The 26,722-nt window shown below is 42.5% G+C and overlaps 1 protein-coding gene across 2 annotated transcripts in view; it reads left to right on the top strand.

Annotated features, from left to right (window-relative positions):
- Positions 1-23,899, top strand: part of slc8a3 (solute carrier family 8 member 3) — an 84,774-nt gene extending 60,875 nt beyond the window's left edge. The window contains exons 4-8 of one of the 2 annotated variants that reach the window (XM_020097929.2): positions 16,046-16,063; positions 18,501-18,625; positions 19,047-19,146; positions 21,445-21,714; positions 22,431-23,899. In XM_020097929.2, the coding sequence (XP_019953488.2) occupies positions 16,046-16,063; positions 18,501-18,625; positions 19,047-19,146; positions 21,445-21,714; positions 22,431-22,807 (890 nt within the window). In that variant the 3' untranslated portion in view covers positions 22,808-23,899. The remainder of the gene's footprint in view (positions 1-16,045; positions 16,064-18,500; positions 18,626-19,046; positions 19,147-21,444; positions 21,715-22,430) is intronic. The other variant, XM_020097930.2, reaches the window with a different exon arrangement.
- Positions 23,900-26,722: the final 2,823 nt, after the last annotated feature.

Genomic DNA, 26,722 nt, shown 5'->3' with positions numbered 1-26,722 from the left:
GGGGCAGCGCAGGGAAATGTGCCACCCGTCAGCCGCCTCGCTCACAGTGAGCTCTCGTGGCATCTGAGGGCGTTTCGCATGCTATAGTTTGAGCTCGGCCAGGTCGCACAAATCTCTCTCACACACAAACACACAAACACAAACACACACTACCTCCAAATGGGTCACATAATGGTAAATTGCTGAAATCAAATCATCCCCGGGGTCTTCTATTAGCCACACTATAAGAAAATGAAGTCGTTGACATCACGTCTTCATTTGACTGTGTCATATCTCCACATTGAGTAAACATGAATATGAAGGTGTGAAATGGATATAGACCAAAAATTACTCTGAAATTAGATTGGCCTTCAATGAGCCCCAAATCAAATATCCAGGAATAAGATGCAGCTGATGGTTGTTATTATCTCAACCTTCCTTGAACGGTCCGGCTCTCCTCTGCCTGGAATGGTTTCCAGTCTAATGTGTGGATACTGAAACAGTGGCTGTGTAATTTACCATTGTAGCCACTGTAACTTGTGATACCTCTCAGATTTTAAATATGACACCATGTGGTACATCAGCCAAGAAACACACGTCGTGATCTATACTGAATTCCCCTGTCTGGACCCTTTTGTCCAGATTATAATGGACTCTCTCTTTAGACAGACACACAAATGGACCACAGGGAAAACATGACGTCTTTTACGAGGCTACAAGTTTGTTTGAGTGAATGTTAAATGCTCAGCAGAAGGTCAATACACCAAAAATAATGTTTTTCTGCATTAAAAGCAATAATTTTTTTGTTTCCTGTATAAAGATCTGATGTTTTTAATGTGATTGTTTTTGCAAAAATTCAAAATCTGATGATAAATTTGTTCCATCAGCTCATACACACAAACAAAACCAAAAAATTTGCATCAACTGTGGGCGTCACAAGTCAAACAGTTTAGAAACCACTGATTCTGAAGAGGTCCTCTACGTCTCTGTCACCGGCTCCTTCTGCTGAGGGGGTGAAACTTCATCTCGTCTATAATTAGAAATGTAATTTGGAGCAATGTTACATCAATGTGTGTGTGTGTGTGTGTGTGTGTGTGTGTGTGTGTGTGTGTGTGTGTGTGTGTGTGTGTGTGTGTGTGTGTGTGTGGAGGGATTTTCTTTGCTCACTGCATGAACACGTGTGTATGAGTTTTTTTTCTGCTTTTAGCACTGATTAAATATTAAAGCACCTCTGAGCTTTGATTTACTATCATAACCACATGAAACCTGGAGCAACCACAGGTGAACCTCCTGCTCATCAGCTCATGAATAATGTCGGCCGTGATAGAGCCAGGAGCACACGGCACCTGAACTTCGAGCTCATTACGTTCCCTTTGTCGAGGTCACGGATTGAATGAATCTCTGTGACGCCGAGAGTTTCGTGAACCTGCCGCATGTGTTGCTTTAAAAGTCGAGCATCGTCCCTTTGTCAGCGGTCAGCCCTGGATTTCACCTCGGATTAATCTCTTCCCTTCAGCGTCGCCTCCGTGTCGAGGAAAAGTGTAATTTTCCTCCTCAGAATAATGACATTAAGTTATTTGGAGAAAAAAAAATTGAAATACAACTCATTTATTAATCTTCCTAAATTGGATTGCAATCTGCAAACGTACAACTAGTGGCACAAGGAATCAGGACATCCATAAACATGTAGTACATGTACCTATTACTATATATTTAATGAAGTAAATTCACTTCTAGGAAATAGTATTCAGTTAAAGCTCAATCAGGGATCTGTCGATATCTTCAGATTTACCCCTGATGTATTCTTAACTCCAGATTATAATCTCCAGGCTGTGTGGGGTCGGCCACAGGCTCTCTGGTTGCTCTGCTCGTGGGACCTCACGTCTGCTCAGAGGGCTGAAGCGCTCAGTCCTGGGCCTGGAGGAAATCTAAATGACTGGTATTGAATCAATTAGCTGCCTAATTGGGCCGAGATAAAGACTCCATTTCCCTATCCCCAGCCCCCCCGGCCATTACAGATGTGCCAGGAGGTCAGAGTGGAGCTGCTGATGGTTTTGGCGATTTCACTATGATGCAGAAATCCAAGGAGGAGGCGGAGGAGGAGGCAGCGTCACGGATAATGTACACGCACCAGAAGTATCCACTGTAAAACATGTAGAAATGTACAAAGTATTCACAAGCTTTTTGAATGGAAAATGTCTTTATTTTTATTTTCCTGATAGTGAAAATAATGAAGAAGATTATATTGTTTTGTATTTTCACGGCTCATGAGACAACTTGACCTCAGTCAGATCACATTTTTAAAGCACCAGGAAAACTGACATTTGAAGTTGAACCAGTTTAAAACGTTTTGTAGCGTAGAGCCGTTGAGTAACATCGAGGCTGGATCAGTCGTTCAGCATCACTGTGACCTCGGATCTTGTTTTGATCTGGAGGATGATTGCTGCCGTGGATTTTCTAAAAAGATGCTCTGTCCTTTGTTGTCTTTTCATATTAAACTCATTCAGATTAGAAGACAAATATCATTTGTACTGCACAGGTGTGTGTGTGTGTGTGTGTGTGTGTGGGATGGATTATGCTGCCGTGTACTTGATTGTACAGTGGAACCTCCCACAGCGATTGCAGCATGTGAGGACACATCTGTTCATCCGCGTCCCAGAGGAAGCAGAGTATTTCAAACAGCATGAGGACAACGAGCTGCTGGAATACTCACAAGGACGCACAGGAAGTGATCATCCGCGGATCTGTCCATTTAATGTCGTTTGCTGATCAAATGACACGTTTTAAATCTGTCTGAGTTAAATTATATTCAGTGTAGGTCCAATATATCGTTAAGCGAGGGCGTGCGCCATCACATGCATCATTACTCAGTAAAACCTCCCACAAAGCCAAATCCATTATTACCTCAGCTAATGACACGCACTGATCTGCTGATACCTGTCTCCTGGTGCATTTCTAGAACCGTAGTTTTAAAGGTTTACTACAACCAAACACTTCTGGTCACAAACTGGTGACTTGAATAGGAAATCCTCCGTCTCGGTTCAGTCTTCAGAGGTTTACGAACCCCATGAAGGACACAGATATTTCTTTTCCTTAAGAAACTTATAGATCTTGATCTTCTCTTCTAACTCTACAAAAGCAAAAAAAAGCTCCTTCCCTAGGTCGTCCTGTCTGGATCCACTTGTTGGATCGGTTGTTTGAAGCAGCCAGCCTCCGACGGATCCGTCTCCTGCATTGGGACGCAGCTTCTCTTGTCTTCATCGCTGGGGATCTGCGCTGCTGGTTGTTCACCTGCTTCACGAACTTGCGTCAGTCCTGGTGGGGGGGGGGGGGTTAGAAGTTTGCCTTCCCTCTAAATCCCTTCTCTGTTATCAGCCAAGTCTCGCGGCTGGTTCCTGGCTTATTATCAAGCTTCTCTTTGAATACAGATGACACAATTAATATTGAAATCTTAGAGGGATTACCTGTATGTCAAGAGACTTCCCAAATTAGAACGTTGCGTGACACTGATATTATTCCCCCATGCAAGTAATGGATTAAAGTCAAGATGGTTGTGTAATCATAGAATACGCCCCGAGGACTGAATTTCACCTGCAGGATTCCTTCAGTGATCCTGAGATAGGGATGTTTTACTTTGTGAGCGTGAATCTGTGTTTGCTCATTATTTAGAGATTAGAGGTACTTCTTCTTTTTTACTCACACTAATGTGGAAGGTGTAAATATCTGCAGGAGGCGCTGATCACAAACACGTCTTGTTGACTTGTTCTGCATACTGTTCTTTACCTCTTACCTTTGTCGTTCCAGTCGAAGCCTACGTATTGAGCCGGGTTTGGATGTCGGGCAGACGGGTGTTCACCTCCCCGCCTGCTCCACCAGCCATGGCACAAATGTCACGACTCAGAGGTCCTTCGGTCGCCTCAGCACCAAAGAGAAATCACACTGGCACGGATGAATAGATTTAATTCAAATGGGAGCCCAGCGCTGTTCATGCATTTGCAGAACCCAACTTCATTAAAGCTCCACTTCTTCCTGGAGTCAGGAGGAGGAATGTCAGAGGGGGGGTGGGACATGATAATGAAGGTTATGAAGAGTTAATGCACTTTCTACATTACTGGACTTCCTCTGATTGAAAAATAGTCATTTAGAAGATGAGAACCTGCGTTATTAAAGGTGTAATCCTCAAGAATCCTTATGTCAATGCTGGTTAATTTGGCCTGTGGTTTCTGGGAGTATTAGCAAGTGTGCTTTAATACTAAAGGTCCCAGATATATTTTTAAAAAAACCACTTCTTAAGCATCTAATCTGTGAGAAATTCATCTGAGGCCTGAATTATATCTGTTTGCAAACTCGATCATGTCGTGAGCAACTAGAATCTGATTTCATGAGTTGGAAAAGGAAGGATGGAAAACGTTTTTAAAAATCCTTCTTTTCTCCACACATTCTTTTTGATGGATGATCTCATCACCAACAAAGTTCATAAATATGTGATTTTCTTTGTGTTTCACTTTGAACACTTGCATCAGTGTTGATTTAAAGTCTTAAATTTGAAGAGTTACTGCACTTAAATGTCTTTTTTGATGTGCTAACTAAATGAAACAGATAAATGCTTGTTTTGAAATTAAATTTTTTACCACATTTATAAAAAATAAATGTACATTTATGGGTTGTAACACCACCACAAGGCTTTCAAACCATCTTGTACCTTGCAGCCCTCGCTCCCAGCATTAGGGTTGGAGACACTTTGCATTTAGAGACAGAAAACGACCATAAACATCATGTTTTCTATCTCGAAAAGTTAAACTTTAATTAAGTTTCTCCTCAAATCCACCACAGCGCACGTATCTGCCCCGTCTGTCCTGCAGTTTCCTTAGAGACAATGTGGTTTGAAATTATGAGGGAACATAATAACGTTTAAAGCAAAGTTTGTGAATCTTTTCCGCAGATGTCCCTAATTTTAATAGTGGATTCCTCTCTCCCTTTGCTAGCGCCGAGTTTACAATCACAACTCTGATTGTATCAACATGCAATTAAATGGTAATTCAGCGATGCGGAGCTATTGTGCGAAAACACTGCATGAACGTCCCCTTTAATTGTCCCTGATTGTGATTACAAGCTCGCATATTGTCTTTTTTATTATCTTTAACATTGTTGGACCAACTTTCCGTGAATCCAGACGATGGCGGAGCTGCGGTGTGAACTTACAGCACCGCCCCCTCCCCTAACAGCGGAGGTCAGCTCTGACTCTCAGATGCGATTACTGAGCGGGTGTACAGTTGTTTTTGTGTATATGTGAGATGACGTGATTTACTGTGTCTTTATTCTTTCTTCAAGGACGGAGCCATGAAGTAGAGCTACTTCAGCCATCACTGCTGCTGCTGCTGTCTTATCCACATTTACTCAGCGTCATGCTCAGCAGATAGCAGGGTTACAGGGGCAGGCTTGCACAGAGAATGACAATAGAAGGTTGGCGTATTGTTATCGGATTAGATTCATTCCTCTGCTCTGAATCACTGTGATCCTCCTTTTAAACAAATACAGTTCACTCCGTCGGCCTGATGTGATTTATGTTGCGATCTCTACCCATCCCAGATTGGGGTTGCATTTGAAGGACAGGACCTGAGAGTTCATATCAAAAACGCCTCACGTGCCTTCAGTGTATCTCCCTGCCGCCGGTGGCTTCGCTGTGGAAGAGGAGTCACAACCGAGATTGTTGTCTAGTAACAGTTACCATGGCACACGCTGTCAGGGGCTTAGGTGTAATGGATTTAAATTGAACTGTTGAATCTGGAGCTGGGAGAGGCAGAGAGGGAAAGTGGGGAAGGACGGCTGCAGAGGTGGAGGAGGGAGGAGAGAGAGACAGAAATAGTCTAAGCATAAAATTAAGGCAGAGAAGTGGGGAGAGACATAATCGACCAAAGAGACAATGAGCCCCAGAATGAGGGGGGGGGGGGGGGGGGGGGGGGGGGGGGTCGGGTCGCTCTAGCCATCTGTGATGAGAAGGTGGAAGAGCGGTAATTGTTCCTGAGAGGTGTGTGGAGATATGGATGAGCTCCTGGTGGCACTCCACAGCATCAGGCCTGTCTGAGTGCACAGGTGAAGGTCAGCAGGGGGCCTCAGCCTTCTGTGTGGACCCTCATTACTGTTGGTGTCAGTGGTGACCTTCTCTTCAGACTCACGTTTCATCCTTAATGCCAAAAATATGTTGTAAGGAAAAATGAGAGTAATATCTTATACAAATAATCCTGTTTTCATTTAAAACGTCAGATTTTTCATTTGTTACCTCGGCCAAGGAGCTTTTGTTTTCAGATGACGGCTGCATCGCTTGAGTTTACTTTGAAAGAGGTACAGGAAGTGTTACAAATATTTATGCACATATTCTGCAGATATTCTGAGACTGTGGTGAAAAATAATTTATTTTTCCAATGAAGCATGCACTGTACACTGGGAAAATAAGTGACCCTGACTGTCTGGAAGATTGAGTGCGGCTCAGGTGGGCAGTGCTGCTGCTCTGACCTGATAACATGGGGCCCTGAAATGAATAAATCAAGACATTTCGCAAGGCACACGGATCCACTGCAGCTCTGGCGAGAAAATTACCAGATTTTCAACCTTTTTCGTTGATTTCTCTGAGAATTATTCATGGGTCTTGATTTAAAACAGGTTTTGGGGACTGGTATTTATGAGTGTGTGCAATGTGGTGCGGCTCCAAGTTAAAAAAAAACCAGATGTGGATTTAATGTGATTACATAAGAACTTGGTGAAGCTTTACACTCTCTGGGTTTCATTCAAGCTTCTTCAGATTACAGCTGAATAACTGCATCTCTGTCTGTCTTTCACCTCAGTGTTCATTTGTGTAGTTTGCTGTAGTATTTTGTGTAGTGTGCTGTAGTATTGCGTGTACCTGTGAATAGGAGTGTCAGTGTGGATCTGAGGTGACAAAAAGCTTTGAGCAGCCTCTCTTCATCTGGAGCGTGAGTTAAATACTGAAGTTCAGGTGCAGCTTTTGAACCGACAGCAGCACAGAGAGTTCTGGTTCACCTGCAGAGAAAGACATCACAGAGGGAGAGAGACAGAAGACGCCACGTTTACAGTCTTTACATGTGTTCTGCTGTAAATAGGTCAAAGAAAGAATGAAGGGGTTTAATTCCCTGTTGATCTGCAGTGAAGAACAGTATCATCTGATCGTTGTTCAGTAATTCCTGAGTAAACAGAAGCTTTCAGTTCGGAACCTGATTATTTTTATGTCAACAAAAGGCGGCTGAATCGTTTGCTTTAATTCTGTGGTACCAGTCGTTCTGGAGGATGTCTCATTTAGGAACAAAATTCTTTAAACACACATGATAAAATATTCATTCTCCGACTGTCTCGTGCCCACAGGGTGAGACATGAAAGCATTAACAAAATAAAAGTTACTTCCTCTGCAGTCCTCAGTGGAAAATGGATAAAAGTGTCACAGACATTAATGTTGTGTATGATAAGTGGATACTGAGGGTTTCACAAGGATCCTTGGGGCTTTGCCTCTGTGGAGAACCGACGACTTGGAGGCGGCTCCTCGGACCCAGCGAGGCTTTTAATCAGGTCTGCTCAGGGTTACAACAATGATGTCAGCAGAGCGGTCACACTGCATCACAGCGAGCTGACGAGCGACACGTCCGTCCCTGATGAGCTCAGCACAGTGGGGACACCGTGATGTGTACGTGTGTGTTGGTTATTTCACAGAGACGCTGGTCATTTCACTGTGAGTGGGGTGGCCTCGTGCATTGTGGTTTAGTTGCTTTGCATTGTTTGTGCTTCCTGCAGCAGAAGTTGAAAAGCAGCAGCGCAGGTGCCAACCAATCAAATGCAGATGCTGCCGATCAAACCTGCAAATACTGACAGTTATTGAAATACTGTCTCGTGTCAAACATCAGACTGATGTTTTCAAAGTTTAGGACGACAAAACAAAATGTTGTATTTCAACACAGGAGGTCAGAGTTGTTTCTTTTCTCAGTTTCTTCATATTGTTAATGAAGTAATTGTGCGACAGTGTGATCGTACTTCATTACAAACGAATCCTTGCATTCAGTTCTACTTCCAGTCGATTTCATATTGTGCTGTTATAAAAGTGGACGACTTCCTGGAGACAGACTTTTGTAAATTGTCTCTTTGGTGGAAAAAGTTTTTGTCGAGTTTCAAAGACGATATCATTTTGAGTTATAAAATCAGAATCTGAAAAAATAACCTATAACTGTTTGTGTCAAATCAAAGATATACAATATATTCATAAAATCTAAAATCAAGGGCTGTAACTTATACCTTTTTCATTTTGTCTGTTTGTGTGTGTGTGAGTAAGTGTGTGAAGAATAGTGACTTAGCAGTGAACTTGTGAACTGTATAATAACATGCCTTTATCTGTGTGTGTGTGTGTGTGTGTGTGTGTGTGAGTGTGTGTGTGTGTGTGTGTGTGTGTGTGTGTGTGTGTGTGTGTGTGTGTGTGTGTGTGTGTGTGTGATAGAGAGAGAGAGGCCTGGTCTGATGACATTATCGGGGTTGGTGATCTGCTCTGTAATTGCTTGCTGCCGACGCTGCAGTGAGGCTGATATGGCTGCAGAATAAACAGACTGTTAAAAAGTAGAGGGAGCTCGTCCTCACTTGATCCGCACTGCACAGCGTCTCCAGCGTCTCCAGCGTCTCCAGCTTCTCCAGCGTGACATCTGGACTCTGGACGAATCACAGGGAGAGAAAGACAGAGAGGCAGGGAAAGATAGATGCATAAAAATGGCAGTGAGATATGGAAGGAGAGGAGATGGAGGCAGAGAGAAGGAAGAAGTAGAGAAACCAGAGGTAGAGGAGAGGTCTAGACATTTGTCCTATATATATATATCTGTCGTTGGTATTACTGAAGAGGATGTCATTCAAGGATCATATATCAAACTAAACCAAACTGATCAGAAGAATTAACACTTAATAACGCAACACAACACAATAAACATCAGTTTGAGAAGAATCCGTCCATCTTTATTTACAGACATGAAAAAAGCAACAACTTCATCTAACGCTCTAAAGATAAAGTCACAGAATGACACTGGAACAACAGACCGCTGATGACATCACACTTGAATTTACACTCATAAATATCAGTTTCCTAAACATGCAGGATTTTTTTTTCCTCATCAAGATCTATGAAATATTCTCTGAGACGTCAACAGAACTTGCGATCTTAGAGAAAGTGCTTCTGCATGTGCACCAAAAATGGTTGAGTTGTTTTTTTGCGTAATCTGTTGCCAGAAACCAAAAGCATTCGTCATATAAAGCCATATTTAACAGCTCAGTTTCTAATATTATGAAACATGAAAAACTAATTCTACAGTTCCGTCACTGAGGATTTAACTGTTATCCAATAGCAGAGAGAAGATCTGGGAAGCAAATTCAAAAGCTCTTTATTTCCTGCTTAAACCAAACCACCTGATTTCAGGCAAAACTCCAGTCGTGTTTTGACTCTGCTAATTTTCTCTGGAATGAAAGTGTTTGTTGACGGTAATCAGCCTAATATCTCAAAATGAATGTGTTAAAGATTTATTGATGTCAGAATGCTACACGTAGCGGCTTTAATTAGCCCAGCGAGATGGAAAACATGACTTTTCAGAAGGCAAAGACCTTTATGGGGACGCTCGAGAGGAATCATCCCGCATTCAGTTAAATCATCAGTTCATTCAGTGTAGCAGCGCCGCCTCAGAAGATTAAGTGCGGCACGTACCCGTCGTTTTGACTCCCTCCGATTCCACGCCGTCAGAAACACGGATACAGCATAACAAGATGATGGACGCGTTACACAGCATGCGTACTGAAAGATAATAAAGGCACCTGAGGCATCCATCTTTGTCATCTCGCTGCTCTCTCTCTCTCTCTCTCTGTGTGTGTGTGTGTGTGTGTGTGTGTGTGTGTGTGTGTGTATATACATACGTACGTGCAGTACGTTATTACTCAGCTCTCTCTCTCTCTCTCTCTCTCTCTCTCTCTCTCTCTCTCTCTCTCTCTCTCTCTCTCTCTCTCTCTCCACCCTCCCTCTCCACCAGTCTATCCCTCTTTCATACGTCTTTTTCCTGTCTCTCCATACTTCCATCACTCCTTTGTTTCCTCCTCCCTATGCACCTCCATCCATCCATTCATCTGTCCATTCATTCATCAACCCATACATCCATCCAATGCTTCAATCATCCATCCATCCATCATCCATCCAACCCTTCAATCATCCATCTATCCATCCATCCATCCATCCATCCATCCATCCATCCATCATCCATCCAACCCTTCAATCATCCATCCATCAACCCATCCATTCATCCATCCATCCAACTCTTCATCCATCCATCCATCAACCCATCCATCCATCCACCAATTTCCTGCTACACTCAAGTCCTAACACTCCTCCTTCCCTTCTAGTCCCATCATCCCTTTGTTCTTCCTGATTTCCACAAGCTCCGTTCCCGGCTCGTCCTCGTCACATGTAGAAGTTTCCTTGAGCCTGAAACTGAACCTCAGACTCCTGCAGAGAGTTTATCACCTAGCTCTGCCACAGTGTGTGTGTGTTTGTGTGTGTGTGTGTGTGTTCATGTGTGTGTGTGCGTGTGTGTGTGGCACTTTTCTGCTTCAGTGTAGAACTATTTAAGTCGAGTCCATTTACCATTCCTCCATAACTCAAACTCTCCTCTCTTCCTTCAGCTCATTATCCCTCCCTCCTATATACTTGCACCAGTGCTTGTATCCTGCTTTCTCTCTATCAATCATCCATCCATACATCTATGTACGCTCCTGTTCTCTATCCCTCCATAAATCTATTTGCCGCCACTCTCCACCGCTCCATTCCTCCACATCCCATCCTTTCTTTAATATTCCTCCCAGCTTCGATTCGTGTTTCCCCAATAACCTCCTCGCTCTCCTCTTTCTGACAATCCCTCAATCAGTGCATGACTGTATCCCTCCATGAATCCTTTCACCCGTTCATCAATTTCTCTTTTCCTGCATTCATCGGATTCCCTCCATCTTTTGCACCTGTATCTCACTTTTCTCCATCCATCCACATTCATCACCAAGTGCTTCATGTCCTCCTCATTCTACCTCTCCCACCATCCTCCCACTCCCCACCAGCATCAATCCATCCACATTCCATCCTTTCATACCTCTCCCCCTATTCCACTCTTCATTCATTCCTCCATTCCTTTTGCCATTTACTCCTCTTTTCCTTCCTCCACTTCTTCTTTCTTGCTCTCTTTAGCTCCATAAATCCGTGCAGCCATCTTATTCGCCCACCAGATTCTCTTTTCCTCTCTACCTATTTCCATCCTTCCACCCGTCCACTCGCCGCTCCTGACTCAGGCCTAGAATCCGCCTCCGGCCTCAGCGACGAGAATAGCCCCGATAAGTGGAATGATGATTCTGTCTTAATGAGCTGTGGCGAGAGAAGGCGTACATTAGCTGCGTGTTCGACGCCGTGACTCAGAGCCTCGTCTGAGCGCGAGAGCCGGAGCCCGACTCACTCTTTTGTAACGAGACAGATCTGATTAGGCCGTGCAAGAATGAGAAGGCACTGATGATGACAACAGTTAAACGCAGACACCACACCCCCTCACACACAAACACACTGTATATACACGTCCCTCTGGTTAATCTTCTGTATCGCAATTGTCTTTATGTGCATGTGTGCGTATGTTTGTGTGTTTGTTGTATTAGCAGCGTGTTTTAATCTGATTTCTCTGTGTGAACAAGCTGAACATGGATAGAGAAAGATCGTCTCTTTATTAAGGCTAAATAAATACTGTGGTTTGGGTTGTAATTACCAAGTTTAACCAGCAGTGACTAGAGTGGCACTCAGTGGAGCAGCCCCACATCTGCACATCTGGATTTTTGTTCAGATCTGCAAGAGATTGCACACACTCATGAAACATTATGATCTGAAGGTATTTTTTTATAAAAGACGTGTGGGTGTGAAAGTGTTTAACTTTCCCTCCCACTGTAACTAAAACCGTTTTCACTGTTGACTTTTGAAGGCTGATGCAACTCTGTTATTATTTTGTAAATATTCGGTGCTTTGTTTGTGACACTGATATTTCTCTCTTCCCTAATATCTGCAACGTTTACATCATTTTTCAAAGAAAGATTTTGCAGCTCCTCAATTTGAGAGGATTTTCTGCTTCTCTCTGTTGTACATCGTTTGTACATTCATTTATAATTTAAACACACAAGATATATGACATCACGACAAGTGTGAGAAACTTGAAACTGTTTTATATTTCATTCACTGAACCAGAATGGCACTCAGTAAAGAGTCCCTTTAAAATTCAATCAATCGGTTCCTTAAATCTGTTTAAATTTTCATCAAGATCCATCAATTATTAAATTTTAAGTTTAATTCCAATCCAAATTATTCTCTGGAGTATCTGTAAAAAGAAAAGAAAAAGAAACACCCTATCTCACGATGTTGAAGAAGCCTTATTAGGCTCCGCACCAGAATTCAATGGGCTCTTTCTCGTCTCAGGATTCGTCCTTCCACCGAGTTTCATGGAAATTGGTTTCTTAGTTTTTGCGTAATCTTGCTTACAAACAAACTTACAGGGGTGAAAACAGGCAGCAGTTGCAAATAATAAATTAAATGAGAAAATGTATTAAATACTACAGATTATGTCCATTTCCTTGTATTCGTGCTTGTGTGTATCAGTGTATGTGCTTGACTTGTGTGGTTTGTATCCATTTACTGGACTCTCACCACAGCAGAGTTTTATTTGGCTTCAGATCAGCGACTACTTCTAATGATAATGAAGCGCGTCACCCACAGTACTTATCTGCTAATGACGACTCACTGTGAACTGTATTTGATTTAGGAAGCTGATAAGCAAACAGGTTAATTGCCGTGTGACGTCTCAGCGAGAGACGTCTCATTCACAGAGGCTTTGTTTTGTTTTCCGAGCCTCTGATCCCTTTCAGAAAACGTCCTCCTTGTTTTCATGAATGTTGGCAGAATTAATGATGAAGACGTCAAAAGGAGGAGTTGTCAGTGTGGATCTCTGGAGGCTGAACGGCGCGGGGAGCCTTTCTCTTCTCGCTTCATCCACTTATGGCGTATCCTGTCATATAATTATCCTTCTTGCCAAAGTGACTTTTCGAGCCTCTTCCTTTTCTTCGTCATATGATTTAGTTGCGGTTTACACTTTGCCGGGGGCACCGGAGCGTGTTGTGCAGTGTCACTGATCTGCTCGGCAGCTGCAGCGTGCAGATAAACAATCAGGCAAAATGTTGAGGAAGGAGGTGCGATGTTTCTGTTTTCTTCACTCAATGAATAACTACCATTAAATTGAACCTTTCAATCACAAAGAAGGTATTAAAATTAAAATTCGAGGTAATATTTCTCAAAACCCCGAAGTTGGAAACCTGCCTGTTTAAAAGTGTTAAACTGCTAATTTAAAGCAAAAGAGGAAACGGACTCAAACAACCATTCACTTTCACACCTGCGGCCATTTTAGAGTCTCCAATTAACCTCACTCCAATCTGCATGAGATGTGAGAAAACTCCACACGGAGCAACCTCAGCTGAATCAGGATTCTAACAAGGAACCTTCTTGCCGCGAGGCGAGAGTGCTAAACACTGTACCACCGTGCCTTCCCCATTTATATCTATGGTGCAAGATAACAGGAACACCGCTCGGTATCATGCAGTACAGTGGTGTATTGAAGGAGATAACCTGGTTTCATAATGTCACATATACACTATACTATACTTTAAAACGTAGGTTCCTTTATTTACTAACATGCACTCTTCTGTATACTACTGTATGATACTTAGTACTACTATACACATAGTAGAGTTCATGTAAGAGTATGGTGGTGTATGTAAGTAGGAATTATCCCTCGTGTTACTGTGTGGTAGTGAAGAAGATAAAAAAGGAAATGACTGGTTGCATAAAGCGCTGATAGAATCTCTGTGTTTATTAAAAGACTCGTTTCTAATAATATCAACACCAGAGTTGCTTCCGGAAGGTTTTGTTGTCACTTCACAGTTTGTTATTAAACCAGTTGAAGCCTGGATCTGTGTTTGAGCATCGAGTCACATGGACACGTGATTTACAACGGAGGATTTTAGTTTAAATTTAAATGAAGAGCGTCACTTTTTCATTTTGTGTTTTATTTGTCTGATTTTACTTCTGTCAGATCCTTCAGTTTCCTGTTCTTCAGTGATTTACTGTGCGATTTCTTTTGTTCCGTCTATAGAGTGTGTGTGTGTGTGTGTGTGTGTGTGTGTGTGTGTGTATTTAGGTCTATTATTTGATATAGATTTGCACCATTGTCCTTTTACTTGCAGTTTTCCATTGCTAATATTTGTCTCCTCTATCTCTGAATCCGATACTTCCAGTGTCCCAATAATTATTACGATTATAAACTACTACAGCGACTCACTCACTCTTCTGTAATGTCGTATCTGAACTGAGCAGAAAATCCTGAGAGGCAGCGCTCACGCCTTCGCACGACACTAAAACTCTCACGAGAAGATTTGGAGACGAGTTGGCAGCTTCTTGCTGAAGGTCGACGCAGGTTTGGTTGTTGTTTACACACAAACACCCTCAACAGAAGCTGTCAAATCAAATCCTCTCATCTTCACTTCTGCCGTATTGACAGTGACAACGCTGGCTCGGGAGTTTACGGCACACACGCTGTTCAATTCCAAGATCTGTAGGTCCCCCAGACAAATGGGATTTTTGCAAAGTGGTAGAAGAAGAAGAAGACGACATGATTTAACATCCCCCTGGAGGAAAGTGGAGACATGTCGTGCAACAAATTACACATTCATTCTATTTGGTGTGTTTCATATCCAGATTTTCAGATTATCCTATTATTTCTCACAGATATTGAATTATTGATCTCTGCATTTATTAAAATCTGATTCAGCAAAGCTTATTAATATTAACAAATATGTGAATTTAATTAATCAGCTCCAGAGGAGATCTGAGTCACATGTAGTCACATAGTTATATTATTTTCATTAGACTAGTTGTGCTGTACTTCATCTTATTGAATCGGAGCTTCATCAATAAAAAGGAAAGAAGACATTTATTTTGAAATACAGATGGGTTGTATTGAAAATATCTTACAGTTGCTTTTTAAAAAATTATTATTCCTTTAATTGTTTATTAGAATCTTCTGGACACCAGTCGAACATGATCGAGATAAACAGGGAGAAGTGTGGGGACGCATTAAGACGTCAGCAAATATAGTTTTTGGGAGAAGTTCAGAAGAAAAACTCAAAAAATAAACTAAATGAAAATGATCCGTTAATCTGAATAAACTGAAGATCGAGTCTCTGACCTTATTGTTTGTTAAAGGTTAATATATGACATAATTTTCTGACTATATCCTGACATAATGATGACATCATTGCAACTATATGATCATCAATTACTTTTCACTCTTTGAAAGCTTCAGGTTGTGTCGCACATGATGCAGAGATAATGTATTTCTGTTCATCGGATGATGGGGAATTTCCCGTCACGTTACTTGTGGAGAAATCTTGGAAAAGTGCAGGTTTTGTGAAGTGTTCTATCTTATTTTCCATGACTCTCTGAAACAAATGTTCTATTGTTATCCTGAAGTGGGACGTGACGGGAAAATAAAAGCAACTGTTCTTTCCTGTTATCTCCGTCCAACGCTGCCTCGCACTGAATGAAGGCCTATGTGTAATTATTACTTTCAAACTCTCTTATCTGACTCAGCTGGGAGAAATAAACTTCTGAATTAATGTTGTTCTCGACCATTTGTTGATTTCTATTGACATTTTTAGTTTTTAATAAATCTCGATTTGGCTCTTAAGCTTCCAAACTGCGACAAAAAACCCATATTCTCTCCTTTACTTCAGCCAATTTAAAAATCAGTGTCAAAGATATGATATTACACCTCAGGGTTGATACCCAGCCATTTCCAGAGGCCGTCACATTTCTCACCTTCCTCTTAACCTGTTTTTTTTTTCCTCACCTTCCATTTCAACTCATCACCTTTTCCATTTCCTCCTCTTCTTCCTCTACCCCGTCTCCTCTCCTCCACAGCCCGGTTGTTAGCTGACGGTAAGTTGTCCTCGCTTCCTCCACGAACATCTCCGCTAACATCAGCTCCTCTGTGCACGGTGTGGTTTAAACATCAGCCCTACATCTGAGGTTCTGTGGAAATCTGTGATGATTGCACTGGTTGATTTTGCTTCTAATCAAGATTGTAGATCAGAGCCGGTGTCTCTGAGAGGTTTGATGCACGTAAATAAACTGCGTGCCAACTCTGTCATCCTCCTCTGCTGTTAGAAACAACACATGCTCTTTTGCTGCCCCCCCCCCCCCTATGCTCTTAGTGATGGATTTGCATGCTAATCAGAAGATTCATTAATCATAAATCCATAAATTATGTTCTCCAGTCGAGGGCAAGGTACAAACATTTGATAACTGTCAGGATAAAAGAAAAAAAGTTCTGAAATTAGAAATTTAATTACCTTTGTGTGATTTGTGTTATTTTTCATCCTTGTCGAGGAAATTGTGTCGTGTCGGGTGCAGCGCAGAGCAGAGGAATGGCTGGATAATCAAATTTTAAACATGAGCAAAAGAAATCCCGTCAGGACTTGAGGGTACACACTGTCTTGGGTGTGTAATTGATTTAGCTTAAAAGTGTGTGTGTGTGTGTGTGTGTCTGTGTGTGTGTGTGCGTGTGCAGGCCTTCATGCTCTGGTATAATTTGCATGCCTCTGTGTGTGTGTGTGCTTGCAGACACGTCCTCCTATCAAGGAGACCTGGCTGTGATCTTTAATGGCAACGTTAATATTTAATGGTAAGCGTGTTGTCAGCAAAGAGCAGCGGGCTGGGACTCAGAGGCTTATATAAAAGATGACAAGCTCTCCGCACCAGGTGGCTCAGTGGGGGTGTCGCACACGGAGCAGGACGAGAGGCCTTTGGACGCACAAGAGCTGCTTCTTGATCGACTTCGACAGCACAGAATTGATGTTACGGAGCTCTTTGTAGTCGGCTGTGCACTCGGGGACTGGGCGAGGCCTTGGGACTTCTTCTGTCTTCAGCAGGGGACACGTCTGATGATGGACGGATTGATCAGAGCTTCCACAGGCCTCAGAAATCGGGTTCAATATTGAATCAATGACGTGAGACATCGTGGAGTTTTGACGGAGGATAAAAGCCCTTGAAGATACTTGATTTGTTAAAGTAGAGATGTATTTCATCAGAACGGCTCAGCTCTGTCCGGATATTTACTCTTTGGATCTGTGCTGAAAACCAGTGGGGAGGATTTAGATTGATGAATTAAAACATTTTCATTTTTCATCTATTTCATTTTAACCTTATCACACAGACCTCATCAGCAGTTGTCATGGTGATAAATTATATTAAAGTATCGAGCCTGGTGTCAGACCCTGAGGTACTCCCATGTTTCACCTGTTTCTGCAGTCAGAGACATAGCGGACCAATCAGAGAGCTGGGAATAAGAGCGTCAGCGTCAACGTTCTACATTCATGTAAAATAACAATGGAAACAAATATGAAGAACAAAAAATGACATTAGTATAAATAGATAAGTAGAAAAATATATATACGCATAATTTGGTGATAAAAAATTCTATTTTTGTATTTTTATATTTATATATTTCTACACGTATACATTCATTATTATTTGTAAACTGTATTTCTACATTTATACTCATGCCGTTCTTTGTCCTTCACAGAGAAGCCTGGTGAGATTCACACATTTTTATTTATCTTTGAGTAATTAGCAAAATGAAAATGATGGGCGGGACAGTGGAGTCATTTGTTTGTTTGTTTTCTATCAAAACAAACAAAATGGACGAAGAAGGACACAATTAAAAAAATGAATAAATGAACTAGGGATAAAATCATTGTTGTCTCATAGCAGGTCGTATTCATACTGATGGTCAAGTGTTCATGTGTCTGTTTGGTTCTAATTCGTTATTTGATGCCATAGAAACTGGATGAAACATCATGATTTACAACTGAAACCTCAGATTTATTCCCTGATCTTGGCGGCTTTTTCACAAGATGGCAGCCTTCACAGCCAGAACATTTGTGGCTTCATTTCCGGATAGTTGGAGGAAGTGGAGACGTGTCGTCCATCTTTAGTTACAGTCTGTGGATTTTACCAGGATTTGTCCAGAAGTTAGGATTCACCTGTGAATCTAAAACGCATCCGCCATGAAAATCATCATAAACTCTAAGAATAATGGGAAAGATTTGCATCCAATATTTGCATTTGCTGTGTTTGTGTTTTGATCGATGGAGCATGCAGGGTCGTCCAACCCCAACGTGTTAATGGAGAAGCCGTTATGACGATAATCTGTGTGAAAGCTGAGCTTTATAAATTCAAACTGTCACTAATGAGGCAACTGTGTGATGTTTTGTCCGTCTGCTGTGAAATACAACACATAATCCTCAGCTGAGCCTCCTCTTACCGCCCTCGTTCTCACTGCACTTTCTTTTTATTTCTCGCTCTCTCCGCTCAGACGTGCCAGACAGGAAGCTGACATCAGACGAGGAGGAAGCCAAGCGGATCGCAGAGATGGGAAAACCGGTGCTGGGGGAACACTCCAAGCTGGAAGTCATTATCGAGGAATCATATGAGTTTAAGGTGAGGAAGGTTCATGTTCAGACACAGTGAACGCAGCCTGATGTCTGGTAATTACAGCTGAAACTAGTGTTTTTCCACACAAGCAGAAAACACATCATGCCAAACCAACCGGCTGCCTCCGTGCATGACGGAACAGCTGCATATTTCTAATTTCAGAGGCACCGCAACCCACATAGATGAGGAGACGAGCTTTATGAGCATCATCTAACCTCCTCACCGGGAAAACAAACCCTCCATATTTGTTTCTGATGTGTGGTTTTATTTATCATGCAGCCGATAAGGGGGCTGTCTGGAACTGGATGTCACTGCCATCATGTGGTCAAGCTCGTGTATTTCTCTTCAGGAGCCTGCGTGGATGCAGATTAAAGAGACGGAGGGTCAATAAATAATGGATGGTCTGATTCTTGTTTTTTCCACACAGAGCACAGTGGACAAGCTGATCAAGAAGACCAACCTGGCCCTGGTGGTGGGAACAAACTCCTGGAGAGACCAGTTCATGGAGGCCATCACAGTCAGTGCAGGTAGAGACGGATGCACAGCCACTCACACACGGACGTGTTGAGTTTAGTTTAACTCCTTCATCTCAGTGTCGCGCAAAACTTTACAAAACAAAACAATACACTTGTAATAATAATACTAAATAATAATTCATCACAAAGAACACAGAAATCTAGTTCATAGATAATAATTGAGATAAAAGATAAAAATAGCCCGGCACCCCAAATAAATCAGAAATCCTGATCCCCCAGCTGAAATCTGGTTCCCCTGTCCTGTCAGTACTCGTTTTCTCTTCCAAACACTACTATTAACTATAAAATACTAACAATAAATACATTTTTATTTTATTTTATTGAAGTGCACAATGTGCTGGAACAGAAAACTACTTTCAAAATATATTTGATAGAGCTAACCATTATCTAGAAATGACTTCAATGAGCACCTAACTAAACCAGGACTTGTGCATGAGACATATAATTTGGCCCTGCTGTGTAAATTGTGGCCCTTTCATGGCCCCTGATTCAGCAGAATCGTAGATCCGCCACTTTACCTGGTGTCTGGGCAGAACCAAGGTGACTTCACTGTGAGACCTCTCCACCTTCCAACCAAGACTCATATCAGTGACGTTTGCTCCTGAAGCTCTGGAGTCCTCTCATGTAGGTAAAAAGAAAACTCATCCGTCACATCAGGCAGCAGCTCCTGCAGTGCAGCAGCAGCAGCCGCGGAGCGAGCGTCACCGAGGCCTCGCTCTGTCACTTCGCTGCTGAAATATTTAATCCAGCGGCGCTTTTTACTTTTTCATGATGCACTCATGGTTGAAAAATGCATCCAGCTCACGTGGCCTGACACTTTGAATCAGCACCACGTCCCTGCCTGTCCGCTGTGTTTCCCCTGAGCTGCTGGGACACAGAGGACGCTCCGCACCTCCAAATGAGCAGGATGACAGATTTACCTTTGCACTTTCAGCCGGTAGAAGATGAAGCAGGAGGTTCGGGGTCTTGCTCGAGCTCCATGTGACAGAACAAACAGCTGGTGTGATAACTAAATCTGTGGGTTAAAGGAAATCTCCCTCTGATCCCTTCTTTCTCGAGTAGAATGCAGAAACACACTCAGACTGTAATGTTTATTGTACACTGATTTAAATGAGACATATTATTATTACTTGAAAGGGTGACTCTCCTTTAACAGCTTATTTACGCAGGAACTTCTATTTTCAATTATTTGACACCAGCAGGAAATTATAAAGTGCGCAAAACATTATAAAGTGAGGATGAAATCAAAATCCTAAATCAAAATGACAGTTTCCTTTTAGCCCATGCCGAACTCGACTGTAGTTTCCACTGTATGCACACCGCTCCGGTGTAAACGCACAACAACCTGCTTGAAATGAGTTTGAGGTTTGGATTTGGGACACAATGTGAGAGTTGTTCATCCAAAAGCCTCGAGCATCGGGGGAAACCTAATACTGCAAGCTGTTCACAGAGAAGAGTTTGAGAAACCCGGTTACGGATGCTGTATTTTTAATGCACTTTAATAATAAAGACTCAACCAAAGTTCATAACCCACTCACTAAATCAACAGTGACAGGCGTTCGTCTATAAACTTCATTTCTGTCAAATAAGTGACAAAAACACGCAGCTCTTTTAAATTTGTTTTTTTTTTCCAGCTTTTTTGTGTGAATCTAGAGTTTTAATAAATTCAGACATATTTAGAGGGTTGGTATCCATGAAATCTGCATCTAGTGGATTTAAAGTGGTTTCATAAAGGTGTGGGAGTATTTCAGCCGCTGTACAGAAACAAGTGAAACTAGAAACCTGTAGCTCCCACTAATGTGTCGCTAAGGAGGTTATGCTACTTTACTATAATCTACTTTCTGGTCTGGCTGCACCTTCACAGAACTTTTCAACTTGAACGTACAGTTGAAGTGATGCTGTCTCTCACCGTGCACCATGTTCAGTGAATGTTCTTCTCTTCTCTTCCTTCCCCTCTCTGTCATCCCTTTATCTCCTCTATCGATTCTTTATCTCTCCACTGTTCTCCACCTCCTCCCGGGCTCTTTCCCCTCGCTGCTCTCCCTCCACTCTGTGTTTCATCGTCCGTCATCATTCTTTCCCCCTGTCATACTCCCTCCTGCTTCCTCGTCCTCTAACACCCTGCTCCTTGTCCCATCTCTCAATATTTACTTCCCTCTCTCTTTATCTCTGCCTCAAATATTCTGTTATCTCTTCGTTCTCTCTCCACTCGCTCCTGTCATCCCATTACCCCTCAATTCCCCCCCCCCCCCCCCCCCCCCCCCGCTCTGCCCCACTTCTCGCAAGGAGATGAGGACGAAGAGGACACGGGGGAAGAACGGCTGCCGTCCTGCTTCGACTACGTCATGCACTTCCTCACCGTCTTCTGGAAGGTGCTGTTCGCCTGCGTTCCTCCCACAGACTACCTGAACGGCTGGGCCTGCTTCTTCGTCTCCATCATCATCATCGGCCTGCTCACGGCCGTCATCGGCGACCTGGCGTCTCACTTCGGCTGCACCATCGGCCTCAAAGACTCGGTCACCGCCGTGGTGTTCGTGGCTCTCGGTACATCTGTCCCAGGTGAGACGACACGATACATACGTGATACATACGTGTCAGAATCTGTCCTCAGAAACTCTGCTTATCAATGTCAGATGATGGATTTTATACTTTTTAAAAACGTCATGATCTTTATGCTTCGTCATCAACACGGCTGATATTCCTGTTTCCTCCAAACTGACATTTTCACCCGGCAGAAACCATATGTCACCAGGAAGTTGGACTCTGTCAGTGTTTTCTGTTATTAAAGGTCCTGCGTACAGCATTCGTCAATCATTCCTTCAGCCATTCTCCTTTCTTTAATATTATAAATATTGTGGACAAACAAGACCAAAGCTCAGAAGCTGCTGACCTTCACTCTTTACTTTCCACCAAATCTTTTGTTTTGTTAATAAAACTTTGTTGAGCTTCCTCCACATTAAATGAATCACTTGCTTCTGTGTTGATATTAGATTTGATTCAGATGAACCGTCGTCTGCAGATCTTCAAACCAAATGAGACACATTCCACATTATCTGATATGTTTGATTTACTTCCTTTAACGTGAAACACAACCATTGAGCCAGAGTTTGATATTGACCTCCACATTAAATACGACCAGTTATCAAGAGAGCGTACTTGGGTCATGAAAGCTACTAAATGCACCTTTAGATCAACTGTTTTCTAGAATGACCTTTATTCACATTTAAAATCATTTGATCAAAGCAAATCATGAAACCTGACTTCTCTCTCCACAGACACTTTTGCCAGTAAGGTGTCAGCGGTCCAGGACAGCTACGCCGACGCCGCCATCGGAAATGTGACCGGCAGCAACGCCGTCAACGTCTTCCTGGGCATCGGCATTGCCTGGTCAGTGGCGGCCATCTACTGGCACATAAAAGGGAAGCCGTTCGAGGTGGAAGCCGGCTCCCTGGCCTTCTCCGTCACTCTCTTCACCATCTTCGCCTTCCTGGCCATCTCGGTGCTGCTCTACCGGCGCCGGGCCCACATCGGAGGGGAACTGGGCGGGCCCCGGGGACACAGACTGGCCACAACAGCCTTTTTTTTCGGCCTCTGGTTACTTTACATCTTCTTCTCCAGTATGGAAGCCTACTGTCATATAGAGGGCTTCTAGAGAGAGCAGACTCCAGCAAGAGAGAACACACACACACACAGGGGTTTTAAGTACAACTTCAGAGGTAGCAGAGTGAATTCACAACGTGGAATTGGGTCAGTCTTGTACGGTATGGAAGGACAGGAGAGGTGACGCCTCCCTCCCTCTCTCACTCTCTCTCTCTCTCTCTCTCTCTCTCCCCCTCAACCCCCTCTGTAAGGATGCTTGGAGGTGTGCATCCTGCCCTCCAGTGTCCACAGGCCTCACAGGAGAGCCGCCCCGAGCCTGTGCGAGTGTGCTTACAGTTGGGATTGGGTCACCACCGAATCCAGAAGATGCCGAAGCCGAGCGCTGGTCCCGCATTCCACTGGAAGAGTCTTATAACCAGAGAGAGCTGAGTTAATCAGAGGTCTATATTTTTCTCAACATCGGACGAGAACGACTTTTTCTAAAAAAGTATTTTGGGGATAAAAACGCAAAAAATAAATCAAACAAAAAAAAACAAAAAAACAGACACGCAAACAAAAAGAGGAATCAAAGAACTATTTTCTGATCTATGTTAAGGAATATCAAAAGATTATATATCGTGAATGGAAATATGATGTTGAGTGACAGTGGGATGGATTCATAGTATTTATTTTTGTTTGCATAGTTTCCTAAGGAGGGCTGCAGAAATCACACAGAGAACAGGAGGAGGAGGAGGAGGAGGAGGAGCGACTGTGGCAGATGAATCAGCATCAGACAGACGTGGAGGAAGAGGTGGACACAGTGAACATGGTCAAAACTGCCCTGAACATTACTTCCTTACTCTATACGTATCTATATATAATATATTTCCATATTTTCTGTATATTTTGAGTATTTCTTTAAATGTGGTCACCTTCTGCTGTAACGACAGAGGATTCCTGTGGCTCAGCGGGACGGGAGGTGCTGGGGGGGGGGGGGGGGGGGGGGTCAAACTATATACTGGAACGATGTCTTCACATTTCTAAGAGTTATGTATCTTGCCTATAGGTAAAAGTATGACATTGTATTTTATTTATTTACTGATATCTTGATCTCACTCGAATTTTCACCTTTTCAATCAGAAACCTGAAAAAAAAAAAACACACACACACACAGAAAAAAACAAAATCAAACGTGTTGCTGCAGAGATAAATTCAGAGGTATTTTTCTACTGGTCCATCCATGCACTTTGCTGTATAGTTCTATTTATGGAGACTTCTACTTGTACATGTGCTAAAGGCCAATATTAACGGTGTTGCTATGGACTGAACAGAGTGCCTGTGCAGGGAGAGGCTGCTGCTGCTGCTGCTGCCCACACTCACCAGACACTGAAGAGCTTCTTTCCAAAATGGTGCGTATCCATTTTAAAAGACAACCACAAAAAGAACAAGCAAAAAAAAATAACTCAAAACGAGGGCTACGACTAACCATTATTTTCATTTTCATCGATCAAATCTGATGAATATTTTCTTAATTGACAGGCTGCCGTTCTCGTAGCTTCTGTTTTTCTGTGCGATCGAATTCAAGGTTTATTTTGTCTATTTTGTGACTTTCCTCTTTTACTAATAGATAATAAGTTGAAACCTTTTTGATCTTAACAGGCCGAAATAACAAAAATCAACCAATGCATTAGCTCACGTCATTTTAACTTGGTATCCTCCAATGCCAATATTCTGTTACATCTAATTATTAAAAAGCTTTTTAGCTTTAATTGCTGACGTCTTATATTAACATATAACGTCTAATAATGACTCTTTGTCCTGCTGTTTTTAAAGCCACGTATTAGCTGCAGCCAATCAAATGAACTCATCTCACTCTGTCAAGCTGCTCGCGTCAAGGTCTGATGGGAAAATGTGTTTGTTGGGCATTTCTTATAAAATATATATAAATTCTGCTAGGAGATATTAAATCGACAACAAATTCATTCATTAAATTGTTATTTTTTTTATCCCTGTCTGTAGAATGAATAACATGACATGTTCTTGAGCAGCATTAGAGCCCATGTTTACATTTTAAGTTTTTATTATTTATTCCAGACCCATTTATTCTGTCAAAGTTAGTTTGGATATAACTTTAAACCCCAAACATTGATCCTTTAAACAGCTGAGAGCAATAATTCTCTCTCAGTTCATAAGTATTTCCCCCTTTCACATTATTTGCATTTGATTTATTGTAAATATGAAAGATCAATTTGTGCAGCTTTGACAAATCAATACAGAACATCAAGGCGATTACATCTTCAGAAATGTCTTTTTATAATTCAGCTCGATCACAGCTTCATCCCTGGTTATATAAAGAGCGGATGTCAGTGATGTTCCAGTTTGGATTGAAACTCTTCTCTGCGGTGGAGAGGCGGTGGTGTGAGGGCAGCAGGGAGCTCCAGGTTAAAACTGAACGTAGCCTGACGTTGATACTGAATTCTGTTTAACACATACGACTGGTGCTTTGTTTGTACAACGAGAGGAGGGGAGGAAAAAAAAAAAACATTACACATTTGAAACTTCCAAGAGCAGAGAAATCGTGTTTGTATTCTCGATTTGCATAAAGTGTATGTTGATATATAATCCGTAAATTCTAGTGGCTGATTTAAAAGTCACCCAAGAGATTACCAAAGAGGTGGGATGCAACATCTGTTTAAAAAAAAAAAAAAAAAAAGGACAAAAATCTAAACAAAAAAAAAAAAAAGAAAGGAAAAGGTGACAGTCAGCGGCAGTGACACTGTATCTCCACAAGGGGGATGTCAACCTCCAGGCCCTGTGGTTCCTCTACTTCTCCATGAGCACCTCCTCCTCATCTTCCTCAGTGTTCTTCCTCTGTGGTGAGCAGGGATGTAAATACGTCTGGTGGCTGAATCGGACGCCCTGGACCACACCTGCTCGCCCCATTCTCTCTCTCTTTCTCTCTCTCTCTCTCTCTCTCTCTCTCTCTAACACACTGTATAAACACACACAAACACACACGGGGAGTAGAGCGATGGGTCCACTGCTGCATTAGAGGGAGGACAGTGTCCCATTCAGAGGCAACACAACCCAACATAGTGTACATAATGGTTTCAGTGTATGTTTACATATAGACACAGTAGAGGTGTCCTGGGGGTAAAAGCATGTCCACACAACTCTCATCTCCAGGTTATCTGCAGTCGCTTCATCTGAGCCAGAGTCAGTGGAAGTGTGAAGTTTTTATTTCATTTGTTCTTTTGTTTATTATTATTATTATTATTATGGTTTTGCATCACTTAGGCTCGATACGTCACCCTCTCCTTTGTTAAAATACTAAAAACATGTTAAGTGCCAGTGCTCTTACCTTCATCCTCGGCCTCCACCGGCTTCTCGTGCCGTTTATTTGGTTGTTTTATTCTTTCGATCTGCCGGGATGTGTTGGAGCTGAACGTCGGCCAGCGTGTTGTTCGTGTGCTGTGCATGTTTCCTGCTGAGGCCCGGCCGTGCGTGCGTCCCTCTCGCACCCGTGTGCACAAGTGTCGTCGTGGGTCCTCACACAGGGCACCACTCTGAATCGGTTCTGTCTTAAGAATACATGTCTTACTTCTGTGGAAGAAAAAAAGTATATATTTATCACACACATCACTTCTCGAGGCACCAGTCTTTTCTTTTTCTTTTCCTCGGCCTGCCGGGAGGAAGTGACATCGGCGTGCAGTTGTGGTTGAGACACTGAGGGAAGCTTCAGTGAGGAGGTGAATACTGTTTCTTTTTGTTTTGTGTAACAGGAAATGGGCACTTTGTAATGGATGGGTTGTTTTGTTTTTCCTGGCCTGCAATGAGATGTCAAAATACATTTTAAAAAAGCAAGTTTCCAAAGCTGACAGATGTTTTGAGATCAAACCCGTTTTTCTTCTTTTACTGTGGAATAAAAGCAACTTTCTGGTTCATAAACTGGTTTCACTGACTGAAATCAAGTCTGTGTCTGAATCTG

Source organism: Paralichthys olivaceus, chromosome 12, assembly GCF_024713975.1.
Source record: "Paralichthys olivaceus isolate ysfri-2021 chromosome 12, ASM2471397v2, whole genome shotgun sequence".
Taxonomy (NCBI): domain Eukaryota; kingdom Metazoa; phylum Chordata; class Actinopteri; order Pleuronectiformes; family Paralichthyidae; genus Paralichthys; species Paralichthys olivaceus.
Note: the sequence above shows the minus strand (reverse complement) of the source record. Positions and strands in the feature narration are given on the sequence as shown.